Genomic DNA, 14825 nt, shown 5'->3' with positions numbered 1-14825 from the left:
AAAAAAAGCATTATTAAGTTCTTACTATATGTTAAGCACTGTGTTAAATGTTGGGGACACAAATATAAGCACAAAGATAGTCCCAAAGGATTATCCCAAAAGGTAACACAGAAAAGTGAGCTGAAAAGCATGGAGCTGGTTGAAGGGGAGTAAGAATTCAAATCAAAAGCAGAGCTGGGAGAAGAATGAAGGCTGGTTGGTCTGCCCCCTTTACAAAATGAAGACTCCAAAAGGAAATAAGCAGTGGGAGAAGTGGGATGGCCTCATAGAATAATATTGTAAACCAATCTAATCTGATAAACATTTATTAAGTGTTTATGAGTTGCGGCAGGTACTGTGCTAAGCACTGGAGATAGAATTAACAAGAATAAAATCACCCCTGATTTCATTGAGTTTACAGTCTAAAGGAGGAAGACAACACATATAAGGGGCCATGAAAACTGAGACAGAGGACAGAACGGAGCACCAGAGATATCTGGTGTGGAGGCATTTGTCCCAGAAGGTGAAACCAGATAGGGCTGCATAGTGGAGAGAACCCCGTCCACTTTCTGCCTTCTATATAAAGGAAGACATTGGGAGGATTTTGAATATTTGCCCTCTACCCTCCAATCAGAGAGAGAAGGTGGAGGAAGGTGCAGTCAATCATGAGTTAGAAGCCAGGTGGAGAGTTTAAAGTGATGAGTTTGTCTTAGGAAGGGCATTTTGTTGTGGAGTTGAAAGAAGGGCGGTAGATGCAAAGCGGAATAAAATGAGTCTAGTTTCTGGGAAGAATTTGATATGTGATAATTTGATAATTTGTTCAGTCTCTGTCCATGAACCCGTTTGGAGTTTTCTTGGTAGAGATACAGGAGTAATTTGCTATTTCCTTTCCCAGCTCGTTTTACAGAGGAGGAAACTGAGACAAGAAGGGTTAAGTTACTTGCTCGGGGTCACACAAATAGTCAGAGTTGGATCTGAATTCATAAAAAAGAGTCTTCCTGATTCCAAGTCCAATGCATTGTAGGGAGGTACAGTCGATCAAAGTTTGCATCTATTCTAGTCTAAGAAGATGAAGAAATGACTGGATAATTCAAGCTAATCCTGGGGGTAAATTGCAGGATGTTATAGTTGTGGATGTCTGGTTTTAAAGTCCAGAAGTCAGAGACAGATCTAGGAGGGGAAGAAAGACTATCTGGCTTGAGCTTCTCTACCAAATGGAGCCCTTCCAACCCCTCCCCCCCCAAACAACATCAGTGTGAAAAGGGACTTGAACTAGAAAAGGGATATGCTATCTCATTAGAATTCTTGGTATCTTTTCCTATGGAGAAAGCTGTAGTAACTTTACCTCCTGTCCACAATCCTTAGTTTTTGAGAGTTCCTGAGATTTGGAGAAGATATCTTATCCTTCATTTTGTTGGTATACAACTAGAAGTATAAGGAGTATTTTGTAATTGTATTTATACAGATCCTGGTGAATTGTTTCCCACATTGTTATGCATTTTGTTGTTTAAAAATCTTTTTTTTAATATTTCTTCATTGGTTTTTGTTATTGCAATATAGAAATGGTATTGATTTTTGCATATTTATTTTGTATCATGTTATTTTCTTGATGCCAATTATTTTCTCAATGAGTTTATTTCCAAATTTTCCAGGTTTTTCTAAATATTCTATCATATCATCAACAAATAAGGATAGTTTTGCCTTCTCTTTGTCTATATTCATTCTTCATTTTTTCCCTCTTAACATTTCTAGAACTATATCAAATAAAAGGAGAAAAGGAGATATCCAGTATTTACTGGAAAAGCTTCTAATGTCCCTTCCTCAATCACAATGCTAACATTTTTTTTTTTTTTTGCCATATTAATAAAGGTTGTCTAGATTTTTTTTAGGGTTTGTTTTAAAGTATAAATTAGTATCGTATTTGGTTAAACCAAAGGGGAAAAAATACAACTAAACAAATTGTTAGAGAATTTAGAGTTGAAAAGACTCATAATGCCATTAAAATGGAAACAGATTTCTTAGCCTTCCTTGATCCCAATTTAAAAAATACCACATGCTAAGACACAGAGAAATTTAAAAACAACAACAACCGCAAAAGAAAAATAAGGGCAACTAGGTGGCACAATGAATAAGGCACCAACTCTGGCATCAGGAGAATCTTTCAAATGTGACCTTACTTTCTTGACACTAGTTGTGTGACAAATGACTTAATTTTGATAGCGTCACCAAAAAGCAAATAAACAAACAAAAACTAGGAAAAAAAAAACAAATACTAAGCAAATCCTTTAAAGATCATATCATACTAAAAAAATATTAACTAATTTAGGGAGTACAAGCAAAAGATACCATGTTAAATGCAGACTTAATGGTGACATCCTGAAAAATGAGTGGGGCAAAGATCAAAACACAGAAATCATAGCTATGTAAAGAAAAATAATTGATAAGACCACATGCAAAATTTCTTTTTTTAAATTTATATTTAAAAAATTTTTTTTATTATAGCTTTTCATTTACAAGATATATGCATGGGTAATTTTTCAGCATTGACAATTGCAAAACCTTTTGTTCCAACTTTTCCCCTCCTTTCCCCCACCCCCTGCCCCAGATGGCAGATTGACCAATACATGTTAAATATGTTGAAGTATATGTTAAATACAATATATGTATACATGTCCAAACAGTTATTTTGCTGTACAAAAAGAATCAGACTTTGAAATAGTGTACAATTAGCCTGTGAAGGAAATCAAAAATCACATACAAAATTTCTGAGATATAACTAAAACAATCTTCAGATGAAAATTATATTCCTAAAAACATACTTCAAAGCAGAAAAAAATGGTGAATTCAAAATTCAAAATGAGAAAGTCAACAAATCCCAAATAATTGCAAAAGATGAAATTTTTGAAATTGGAAAAGGTACAGATTATTCCTTTCCCAAAAAGACTAAAGAACTGATAAATATAACTAAAAATGATTTCTTTGTAATTATTAATAAAATTGATTAGCCTTTTGGCAACCTGGTTAAAAAGTAAATGGAGAAAAATCAAGTTAATTTATAAAAATGGCCTCTAGAGTTTTTGGAATAAAACTTGTAATACTGATGTGATTCAGGAGAGTAATTCCTAGTTCCAAATGATAAGATTGTAGGCACCAAACTTTAAGGAACAATTTTGTGAAGAATTCATAATGGCCATTCTCTTTGGCAAAAGATAAGTTTATTTAGGAGAAGAGGTACAGACAAAATGAAGAGATACAAAATAGACACCAAGAATGGTAACTATGAAATAGAGTTGGGGACGCATATAGTTAGCAAGGAAAGGAAATTAAAGATGGAAAAGATGAATTTCTTAGTGGAACTCTTAATCAGGATTATGTCCTTAATTGGCAGGCTAAATCCCAAAAAAGAATTTTAGCACCCTAAAAGAGTTAGTTAGCTCTAAGAAGGAGAAAAAATAGAGGCAAAGTGGGGGATGAGAGGAGAGACACCATGTGGTATGGGGGAAATCAGAGTGTCATGATGGGTGTAACCCAAAAGAGTTCAGCAAAACTGTGAGTCATGGGCAGATTTATAGAGGAAACTTGGATTTCTGAGTGGGCACCACAAGGTGGGGCTATCCACCACCTACCTCCACAGAGGGTGGGACTATCGGGCTAAATTGATCCCCATCTGCTTCCATCCATACTCAGTCTTCCTTTGCCAATCACACCTAGTTACTCAGGGTCTCATCAATAATATTACTGAAATAAAGATTATATAGAGATGGCTGACTAGTATTGTGATTAATTTTAACTCATCTTTCAGATTCAAGGTACATCCGATATAAACAAATTGCTGATTGTACGAAAAGAAGATGATTCTTTGCAAAATGAATGTTTAGAGAAGGAGTGCTTTGATTCCAGGAAACCCAGTAAGGAGATAATTACCTTAATATACATATAATTATATATATATATATATATATATATATATATATATACATACACATACACATACATAATTTGCTTTTAATTCTAAGGAAAGAAAAGAGAATTTTAGAATTTTGTATTTATCAAATCTGGTTTGAGGATCATAATTATCAAGCTGGTCTTAAGATGAAAAAGCCTATTTGCCTTTTGGTCTCTGGTGCTTATCCTCCTAGTTGGAGGAATAGCTTCACATTAAAGCTTTCTACCTCATGTTAAATACACCATAGTCCCATTTGGCCTGTTTGCAAGGATACATGCAGGCTACTCATTTTGCAACCACCGTGAAGCTTGAACGATTTCATAATCCCTTTCTTCCTCTGGTACTTTTAAGTAATTCATTCTTTGTCCCTCATTTGGGTGGGTCAATTCTAAGAGTGAGGAGAGTGACTTTGACAGACCTATGATAGAAACAAGTTGGGGGATCTTACAGTCTTAAATGCCCTGACATTTTGAGCCATGGAAAGAGTGGAACAGAGATTATTAGTAGTAGGATAAAGGTAGAAATGGGGGCTTCTGGGATGTCATGATTAAGGAGTTATGATGGAGAGAAAAGTGCTGATATCAGAAACTGGACAAATAAACGTCCCTTAACAAAAAAGGGATGTCAATTTAAGGCCTTCCAAATATGGTTACAACTTCAGATATAGCTTCAGTAATTATTTAACTTGCATTATCCTTATTCTAACATCCTGGGCCCTATCCTTCCCTATCCTAAGCATACTTCTGAGCTTGGATTTGTTTTGCTTTGGTGACACAAATCCCTTTTTCTTTCTCCCAATTTTCTAATCCTTGACTTCTGGAACTTTCATAATTGTCCTTTGGCAAGGTTAGCAATCAATTCAATTTCTCCTGAATAAAACTATGCCATTGAAGCAACGATCAATAAGTTCCCACTGATCTCTTTCTGTTCCACCTTTTCTGAACTTGGGTAATTTAGCCTTTCAATGCCTGGTCCTACAAAAACAATATTTCGACAGAAATTAATTTGGTGAATTTCATTAAGTCTTTCTAGGGTCTGGAAATACAAAGACAAATGAGGGGATATTTGCCCTCAAGGATCTTCCATTCTAGTGGAGGAGTCAGTGTATGCATTTCAAATAGATAAAGGTCATTTGGGGATACTAGGATGCAGAAGATGGGTTAGAACTGAGTCTTGAAGGAAAGCTAGGTAAAGAGGGAATTTCTTTCAGGCATGGAAGGCAGCAAGCAAAAAAGCAAAGAAAGATAGGAAATAGAGGATCATGTTTAAGGAATAAGAAGAAGGATCATTCATTAATTTTAGCTCATATGAAATAAAACTGAAAAGGATGGTTGGAACAAGTTTGTGGAGTTCTTAATTGACAAATGAGAGCTTATATTTAATACTAAAAGAACCACTAGAGTTTATTGAGTAGATCAATAGTCTAAGTCAGGTTTGAGCTTCCAAAAGATCACTTTGGTGATAGTGTAGAGGACAGATTGGAATTTAGAAACTAATTCAGAAGTTAATTCAATGATCTAAGCAATAGGTGATAAAAGTTCTGAACCATGAAGGTGCCTCTTTGAGCAGGTAAGAGATACAAGATGGATAAGAGAGACATTTTGGAGATAGAAAGAAGTCTTGGTAGCTGATTGGTTATGTGGAACAAGTGAGAGTGAGGAATCAAGGATTCAGTTCAGTAAGCATTTATTAAGTTCTTCCTATGTACCAGGTACAAGTCTAAGTACTAGAACAATAATACCAAGATGGGAAACCTGGACAATCAGAGAGATAGTATTGTTTTGACAGAGAGAGGGAAGTTAGTAACAAGACTAGGTTTTGGGGAAAAGATAATCAGTTTGATTTTGAACATTTTTGAGAGTCTATGGGACATTCAGTTTAAAATATTCAGTTCCTTTGTGATTCAAGATTGGAACTCAGGAGAGAGACCAGAACTGTGCATATTGATCTGGGAGTCATTTGCAAAGAGATGATATTTAGACTCTTGGGAACTGATATGTTCACTAAGTGAAAGGGGGAGGGGGAGACAGAGATGGAGAGAGAGACAGATAGAAAAAGAAAGACAAAGAGAAAAAACATAAAACCAACCTTGGAGTTCCCCACAGTTAAGGGATATGATGTGAAGGATGACAGAATGTAGGAGACAGAGGAGTGGTTAGACAATTTGGAGGAGAATCAGGAAAGAGCCACTTCATGAAACCCCAAGTATGATAGAGTACCCAGGAGAAATGGGTGGTCTGCTACAGAAATGGGTCAAGTAAAATGAACTTGTAGCAAAGATCTAGAAAACAGCAACATCTGTAGCAGGCCCTTCCTGCTTGGGATACCTGTATTCGAGTGGCGTTGCTCTCTTGGCCCTTGTGACCAGATTTTCCAAGTAATATTAGTAAATAATAAGGAAGAATTCATGTTTTAGGGAATTCTCCACTTCCACCATCTTGGATATATTCTGAATACCACCTGTGTGAAGACTTTCAACTCTTATAATCCCATGAAGCCAAAATTCCATTTCTAGTACTTCTGTTTCTGTGATAAAAGGAAGGGCTGGTGTGTATCAGAATTAAGTCTGGTCAAGCCTGATCTGTGAAAATTATATGAATTAATAATTAATTTATGAAATGATGAAATGACAGCAGATAAATCTATTTGAATGTTTGCCAGAAAAGTCCACAATAGTGGTGAGAAATGGGGTTATCGTCACACTGTAATGAGGCACAGAGGACAGTTGGGAGCACTCAGCAGCATGGGCCCAATGAAAATAAAAGAGGGGGCAGAAGAGGGGTGCAGTAGTTAGAATTCTCCTTTTCATAGAATTTGGGGGGGGAGGACAATTGTTCAGTCATTTTAGTCATGGCCAATTCTGTGACCTCGTTTGGGTTTTCTTGGCAAAGATATTAGAATGTTTTGCCACTTCTTTCTCCAATTGATTCTATAGATGAGGGAACTGAGGCAAAAAGGGTAAAATACTTACCCAGGATCACACAGTAAGTGTCTGAGGCTGGATTTGAACTCAGGAATATGAGTCAGCCTGGTTCCAGACCCAGCAATCTAAGTGCTACTGCACCACTTAACTGACTTGGGGAACAGACTCTTATCTCTTCTACCTTCATGTCAATTTATGGAAATATCCAAATCATCTCAAAGTCATCAATAAAATTATAAAGTTAAGATGTTCACATCAGCTCAGAATTACCAGAACTCTTTGGTGGTCTTACTGTGGATGTTTGGAACTCATCTCAGATTTGTGCATTCTTCTAGACACACATATGGACATTATAGTGTTTAATAAGAATGTTTCATCTCTGGGGTGAAACGTCACAAAATCCAAATGAGGGCATGAAAAAACACCATTAAGGAAAATGCCATCTGCATCCAGAGGGACAACTATGGAAAGTGAATGCAGATCAAAGCATATGATTTTCACCTTTTTTTTTTTGTCTTTGCTTTTTCTTTTTTATGTTTTCTCCCCTTTGTTTTGATTTTTCTTTTACAACATGACAAATATAAAAATATGTTTAAAATTATTGTGTATGTATAACCCATATCAGATTGCTTATTGCCTTGGAGAGGGGGAGAGGTGAAAGGTAGGAGGAGGGAGAAAAAAAATTGTGATTCAAAATCTTTAATTGGAAAAAGAAAATACATTTTAAAAAAGAAAGAAAGAAAAAAGAAAACACCACCATCAGATCTACTTTTAAAGATAATTCTGGCTTGGGGGAAAAGGAAAGAGAGGATTTAGCCATTCTGGGATGGAGCCAGGTGGTAAATAGTTGGAACTTATTTAGGTTGTAGCCATTGGGGCTAGAGTAGGGAGAAAGTGAATATTGTCTGATATATTTTTTAACTAATCAGATTCTTAGCACAATTAGTTCTATGCTGCTGAAGTATTTTATTATAAATATGTCACTCAGCTCCTTCAAAATTTCAGCACCTTGGAACAGAGTTTTAGGAAGCAGTTATAGCGTTGTCCCAAGGGAATGTAGAACATGCCTAAAAATGCCCATTGACCTACTACTGTGTAATATTTTATTAAGAAATGTTTATTTCAATTTATATCTACACATTTTGACAAGTCTAGTTTATGCTGGTCTTTTTTTCCTGCAGCAAATGTCACCAGAAATTTGGCGAGTCAGAGCCCTTTGTTAAAAAAAAGTACAATGGTGAGTTCAAATGTTTTCATTTATTTCTTTTCAGTTCATTATGAAAATTACTACAAAATCAAATCTAAACTATTTGGAGATATTGAGAGGAGAGAGAAATCAAACCAATCTTAAAATGTGAATTATGGAATATTTTAAAAGAAATGCAATTTTACTTCATCCTTGGTATAAATTTTAGAAATATTTGAATTCTAAAAGTATGGTTCTGGGGACAGCTTGGTGGCACAGTAGTTAGAGCACCAGCCCTGAAGTCAGGAGAACCTGAGTTCAAATCTGACCCCAGACACTTAACACTTCCACTTGTGTGACCTTGGGCAAGTCACTTACTCCCAATTGTCTCAGCAAAAACAAAAAGAAAAAGTATGGTTCTGTGTAGAAGGATTACATTTGGAGTATACCTCATCTCTCTTCTTGGCAACTTTTGTTGTTCTTTTTTTAAAACTATTTTTAATATATTTTTTCATTTTTTTAATATTAAAAAAAGAAAGAAAAAAAAAAGAAAAAGAGAAAAATAAAACAGAACAAACCAGAACATTGTCAAGTACCCAGCAGAACATCAGGGAAAATTCAAAATATATAACAATAAATTACCAGATCAAGAAAGGACATATAATAGTAGAAGAAATTTTTTCATGAATGTCCAATTTTTCTTTTCTGCTTTGTAGGTTACTCTTGTTCTCTTCTGTGTACTTTTTTTTACTTTGTTCTTTTTTTCTCCTTTCATCTCTCTGCACCTCCTTTAAGCAGGCTATAATTAAGCACAGATGTTATATACATATAACATGTGTATAACACACACACATATACATATACATTCATACCCACTCACAGACCTATTCACATATACAAATCTCTCTCTATATATACATACATAGCACAACATGAATATGTATCTATATATACTCAGACACACACACATATATATCATTTACCCATATGTAAACATGCATCTAAAACAACATTGGTATGGTTGATATAGATTTTCTCTTGATTGAATCTTATAGATCTATCCCTTATCCTTTATCTTCTCTCCCCCTTTGCTTCCGTCCATTTCTCCGCCCTTATTTCTTTATAGATTTTGGAAGGTGCTATTCCCTTCTTGGTATATATAGTGTTGTCTATTGAACCCATTCCCAATGTGAGTAAATTTTCAAAACTATGAGCTCTCCTTCCCCTTCTAATGTCTCTTTGTCTATTCTTCCTCTGAATCTCATTTGTATAACAAATACTATTTTATTTTTTTTTGGTGAGTTTTTTTTTTTTTAAGAGTCTACTCAACTCTGCCCCAATCAAATTGCTGATGTTAATCTTAAATATATAGCATATATTTCCATGTAAAAAACCATAAACAATCTGTCTATGTAAAATACCTTGAAATTAATTTTTGATATTGGTTCTTATATGTTAAATTTCCTATTGAGATTGGGTTTGGTTGAAAGAAAGTCTTGAAAAATTCCAAGTTCATCGAATGTCCATTTTTTTCATTCAATATTATGGATAATTTTACGGGATGTGATATTTTTGGTTGCAGATTTAGTTCTTTTGATTGCCAATATATATGATTTCAGGACCTGCAGTCTTTTATTGCGGCAGTTGATAAATTCTGAACAACTCTTATTGTAGCTCCAGCATATTTGGGTGGTTTTTTCCTTGTTTCTTACAGAATTTTCTCTTTGTCTAAGGGGTTTGAAATTTGGCAATAATATTCCTCACAAAGGATCTCTTTTAGGTGGTGATCAGTGGATTTTTTTCCCACTTTCCCCTCCTGTTCTTTCACTCCAAGAACAATTTTCTTGAATTATTTCTTGCATTATTGTGTCAAAGTTTTTTGTTTTTTTTTTTTTTTTTTGGTCATAGCTTTCAGCCAATCCAATTATTCTTATATTTTCTCTTTTTGATTTGTTGTCTAAATCTGCTGTTTTTCTAATTGGTTAACTTTTTTCTCCCCATAATTTTATTTTTCTTGGATGGTTTTTATTTTTATTTTATTTTTTCCTCAGTCTCTCTCATTTGCTTAAAATTTTTTTTTGAGTTCTATAAATTCTCTCTGGGCAGAGAGCCATTTAATATTACCTTTGGGGTAGAAGAAACTTTATTTACTTCAGTGTCCTTCTCTGAAGATGAACTGGGGTCTTCCCTGTTTCCATAGCAAGTTTCTATGGTTGGGGTCTTTCTTCTTGGTTGTAACTTTATTTTTAAAAAAACGATAAGTGTTAGGATAAGCTCCTCTAATCATGTGTGTGGGGAATAGTGACTCTGGCTTCACTTCAGCTCTCCCCTTTGACTTGGAACCTCAAACAAACCCCCTCCCCTCCTGCAAGTGCCTGCAGCCAGCAGCATCCTTGCCCCCACTGCCTCTGAACTCACCTGGTGGTGTGCCTTTTTTTTTCCCAGGGCCAGGACTCAGCAGTACAGCTGAGCCTGGTGTTCCCAATCAGCCAAGATTCCTTCAGTTTTCCCAGACTCAGACCCCCCAGTCCTCATGCAGTCTAGAGGTAAAAGTCTCTGTGGTTCCTGTTGAGGCTCTGGCCACATCCAGCTCACCCCCAAGGTTCCCCACTGGATATTCTGCAGAGCTAGTCGAGAAGTGTTTGCACTTCACATGGGCTAATACACGGCCTGGGGACTTTCTCGGGATCTCCTGGGGTTGTTCAGGAGGACCCCCTTTTGTCCCAAGTCTTCTTGATTTCTTGCCCTGAGCTGAAAATTTGTTCTATTTGTGGGGAAATCTGGAGAGCTTGAAATTTACTGACCTACTTTGCCATCTTTCCAGAATCCTCCAACTTTGTTGTTCTTATGAATTCAAATTCCCTATTGTTGAAAACAATATAAAGTCAAATGAAAATCTGTGACAGAAATGGGAATATCATTCACCTAAAATGTCTCCCCTTGCATTGTTCTTTGAAATTTAGAATTAAAGACTACGTCAATCTAATTCATGACAATTACTGTGCTGGAACACATGTACCGCCTCTTATAAATGGCCCTTTATTCTCCCCCTTCCCCTATTTCCTTTGTGATCATTTTTGGGAAGTTCCAAATAATAATAGTTTGCATTCATATGTCACATTAAAATTTGCAAAGCACTTTACATATATCATTCCATTTTATCCTTATGACAATCTTCTGATATTGTGTTATTATTATCCCCATTTTGCAGAGCAGAAATCAGAGAGGTTAGTGAATTGCTAAACAACACCCTGCTAGTAACAATCTGAGTCAGAATTTGAATTTGGGTCTTCCTGCCTCTAAGTCCTGTACTTTTCTTGGATGCAAATTCATAAACGAATATATTTTTCTCTTCACTTTTGTGCAGCTGGGCTTGAAGTCTTTTTCAAAGAAACCTTCTTTATAATCGCTTATTGCGGCTGGCTAAAGACCATGGACCACATTCAAAGGCTCAAAAGTTTCTCAAGATGTTTTCGTAGAATTTGCCTGAAATCAAACACTGTTGTATCTGTTTGGTCAAGATGGAGGCAACATGAACTGCTTCAGGAGTTGTGCTTTAAAGATCCAGCACCAAATATGAACTATAAATAGAATTCTATAAGGTAACGAATTCTAGCAATCCAGTCAGCATTTATATTAAATGAAACTTGAGTGTTATCAAATGAGGTGTACCTACTAGAAAGATAACAGCTGTGGCAGAATGTCATAATCAAATTTAGTTAATAATATTATTTAGTAATGAGAAGGGGCTAAGACATTGAATGCTGGACTCACTGTTGTCAATATCTTCATTTTCTAGCATTAGTTCCTTGTTTGTTTTTTTCTTAATTTAGTAAAAGTAGAAGAATGGAATTTTTTCTAACATTGCATTAGCTTCTAAATGCAATTTTAAGGAGATAAATTGTTTGCATATTCAGGTTTTCTTTTTTTTTTTAATATTTTTAACAGGAACTTTAAAAAATTTCTTGAGTAAAACCAATTTAAAAACAGACTTGTTTAGATTGCTTATTTATTATTTGCATTTCATGGCTCTATGATGCTTGTAAGAGGAAACATTTCAAAGCTGAAACATGGTGAAAGCCATCAGGAAAATGAGAAGGTCCCACAGACGAGTCAGGATTATTTATCAATGACAAAATTGACCGTTGGACACAATACTCAGCACTGCCTTGGAGGTCCTAATAGGCAGACAAACAATAATCATTTATTAAACACACTGTTCCAGGCACTTGGGACATAAATAAAAGCTAAAAAGAGAAAGGTTCCTGTTCACAAAGAGCTTACATTTTAATGGAGGAAGATAGCACAGAAAAATTAAGTAGTGTTGAGAAGGGGTAAGGGTGGGGGAGGAAGTATCCAAGGGCATGGTGGAGAAATTTCTAGAGAACCAGAAGGGAATAAAAAATGAGCAGTCTGGCTCTTCTTCCCAGTCCAGGAAGGGGGTCACCAGTGGGAGAAGAGGCCTGACATGGAGCTCAATCTTCTATCAGGAGACAGCCTTGATACTGTGGAGGGTCTCCAAAATGAGAAGGCAGCCGACTCCCTATGGCAAAGTTGGGAGAATCTGAAGCCTGCAGCCTGCAACTCACCCAGACAGCCCTCTCACCCTTTCCTGTCCACTGTCTGCGGTGCTTATCCATATCCTCCCATAAACCCACCCCAAGGGATGCACTCAAAAGATCTTCCTCCTGCACAGCTCCCCATGAGACCAGCCCATCTTCTTCATACAATCTCACATGTCCAAGGGCAACTTTCATCATGGCTTCTTCAAGTTCTTTGCCTTCTGTTCCAGGAACCTCTTCATGGTCCTTCTGTGTGAAAATCATTTTAAAAGTTTTCACTCTGGAGGGTTCCAACATTTGGAACATGAAGTGGTGCTCGGTTTTTGTTTTTGTTTTTTTGTAAATGGGGCTTATTTCTGGGGGATATTTTAGGCAATCGATTTATAATTGATTGAAGGCAATTCTAGTCCAGTCTCTGCTTTTAAATTCTGAAAGTGAACCCTAGACAAATTCTGAGGGAAATGCAAACCAGTTTTAAAAGAAACCTGTTGAAAGTGGCCACTGGCAAGGAATGAGTTGTGCTGGTGGCTGCCAGTGTTTAGGCAATATTCCAGCGCTTCTAGTTGCATGCTTAGGAGGACACTTGGATGACATGGTTAAGGTGAGTTATACAGAACACATGCTGAACACTTCCACAAACAAGTCACCGTTTCCATGTGGTTACGTGGATCAGGATTTCCCGAAACCCTGAGCCTTACTGAATTGGGAATGAATGCATTTATGGTCCAAAGAATCATAGGGACAGGTCCATAAAGTCACCTGACACATGGAAATAATCTCTCACAGGATCACTCATTAACTATTCCCCAAATTAGATTATGCCATTGTGTCCCTGACTTATTCTAAGTATATACATGACTGATTATGTATGTCCATATCACACACACACACACACACACACAGATTAATAAAAGAATGTAGCTAAATAGCCTGTACATGCAAATGGATCCTCATGTATTTTCTCCTGACTCATATTTTCCTGATCCCTATTTTCTTTTTAAGATTGGAACTCCTCCACATTACAAAATGTTGTAGCCAAAATTCACAACCTAGTTACCAGTTATCATCATTTGGGTGCAGAGCTTTCCTAACTAATCCTCAGGACCATCCTTTGTGCATTCTGTGTTCTAGTAATTTGTTCAAGCTTGGAATTTGCACACGTCTTGAACACTTGTCTTCCGAATGGGATATTAATAGCTGTCACATATACCCATAGCACTCCAACAATCCCATATGAATCTAAATGGCGCTTAAAAAAAAAAAAATCACTACTACACATTGCAAAAGGAATACATCATTCTTATGTGGCTGTTTTTAAACATCACTTTCAGCTAGAATAGTGAGCATAAAATCCTAGATTTAGACTTGGGAAGGACCTATGCGATCATAAGGCAAATGTGTTGCTTCTTATAGGAGACATATGTTTTGCTTGCATGTTACCTCCCATATTATATGGAAAACTCCTTGAAAGCAAGGACTGGCTTGCTTTTTTGTTTTATACCTTGTAAAGGTGCTTTATAAATGCCCGATTTGAGACTGAGGTGCAAAGTCACACAACTAGGAAATACCTTAACTAGATTTGAACACAGGTCTTCTACCTCAAATGCAGCAAGTGATTTTTCCATTTTAGCATATTTATGTAAGTGGCTAATGGTCCAAGAACACTGAAGAATCAATGTTCCTTCTAAGAAGATAAGATATAAACATGGCAACCAGTACCTTTATTTACTTTTAAGGTCCAAAAACTGAGGAGAAAATTACTGATGACTCCTAAGGTTTACCAACCTGGTGATGGGGGAACTGGACTCTGGTGTGCTATGTTCATCCCATGTGCATTTATCATCTCCAGGTTTAACTTTGCTCTCTAGGTTTCTAATCTTGGGTGACGTATTCATGAACTTACAGTTCATGTTATCACAAAATAGCTCTATTCAAAGGAATACTCTGCTTCCTGAAAGGCGCTGTCAAGGTATGAAAATCATGAAGAATTAAGTTTCTCCCTGGTTGTAAGCTTCAGACATAATGTCTCTAACAGGGCTTTCTCATGCTTCGAAGGCAACCACCAATCACTTTATCCTTTTACTTTTCCTTGCTTTTCAAAAACAAACTATATACTCCATTTTAATATTCTTTTTAAATAAAAAAGACTGATATACTTGTATATATTTTTATTCTTATTTCTTATTTTGCACTAACTTTTATATGGGTGGGACTGGAGAGAACCAGCAT

General features: G+C 36.1%; 1 protein-coding gene across 4 annotated transcripts in view; it reads left to right on the top strand.

The window, feature by feature from the left end:
- Window positions 1-12036, top strand: part of SLC9C2 (solute carrier family 9 member C2 (putative)) — a 105373-nt gene extending 93337 nt beyond the window's left edge. The window contains exons 25-27 of one of the 4 annotated variants that reach the window (XM_031936911.1): window positions 3782-3887; window positions 8030-8085; window positions 11402-12036. In XM_031936911.1, coding sequence (XP_031792771.1) covers window positions 3782-3887; window positions 8030-8085; window positions 11402-11440 — 201 coding nt within the window. In that variant the 3' untranslated portion in view covers window positions 11441-12036. The remainder of the gene's footprint in view (window positions 1-3781; window positions 3888-8029; window positions 8086-11401) is intronic. The other 3 variants (XM_031936909.1, XM_031936908.1, XM_031936910.1) reach the window with 3 other exon arrangements.
- The last annotated feature ends 2789 nt before the right edge of the window (window positions 12037-14825 follow it).

The sequence above is a fragment of the Sarcophilus harrisii genome, chromosome 4 (genome assembly GCF_902635505.1).
Source record: "Sarcophilus harrisii chromosome 4, mSarHar1.11, whole genome shotgun sequence".
Taxonomy (NCBI): Eukaryota; Metazoa; Chordata; class Mammalia; order Dasyuromorphia; family Dasyuridae; genus Sarcophilus; species Sarcophilus harrisii.
This window is presented reverse-complemented; position numbering and strand designations above follow the sequence as displayed.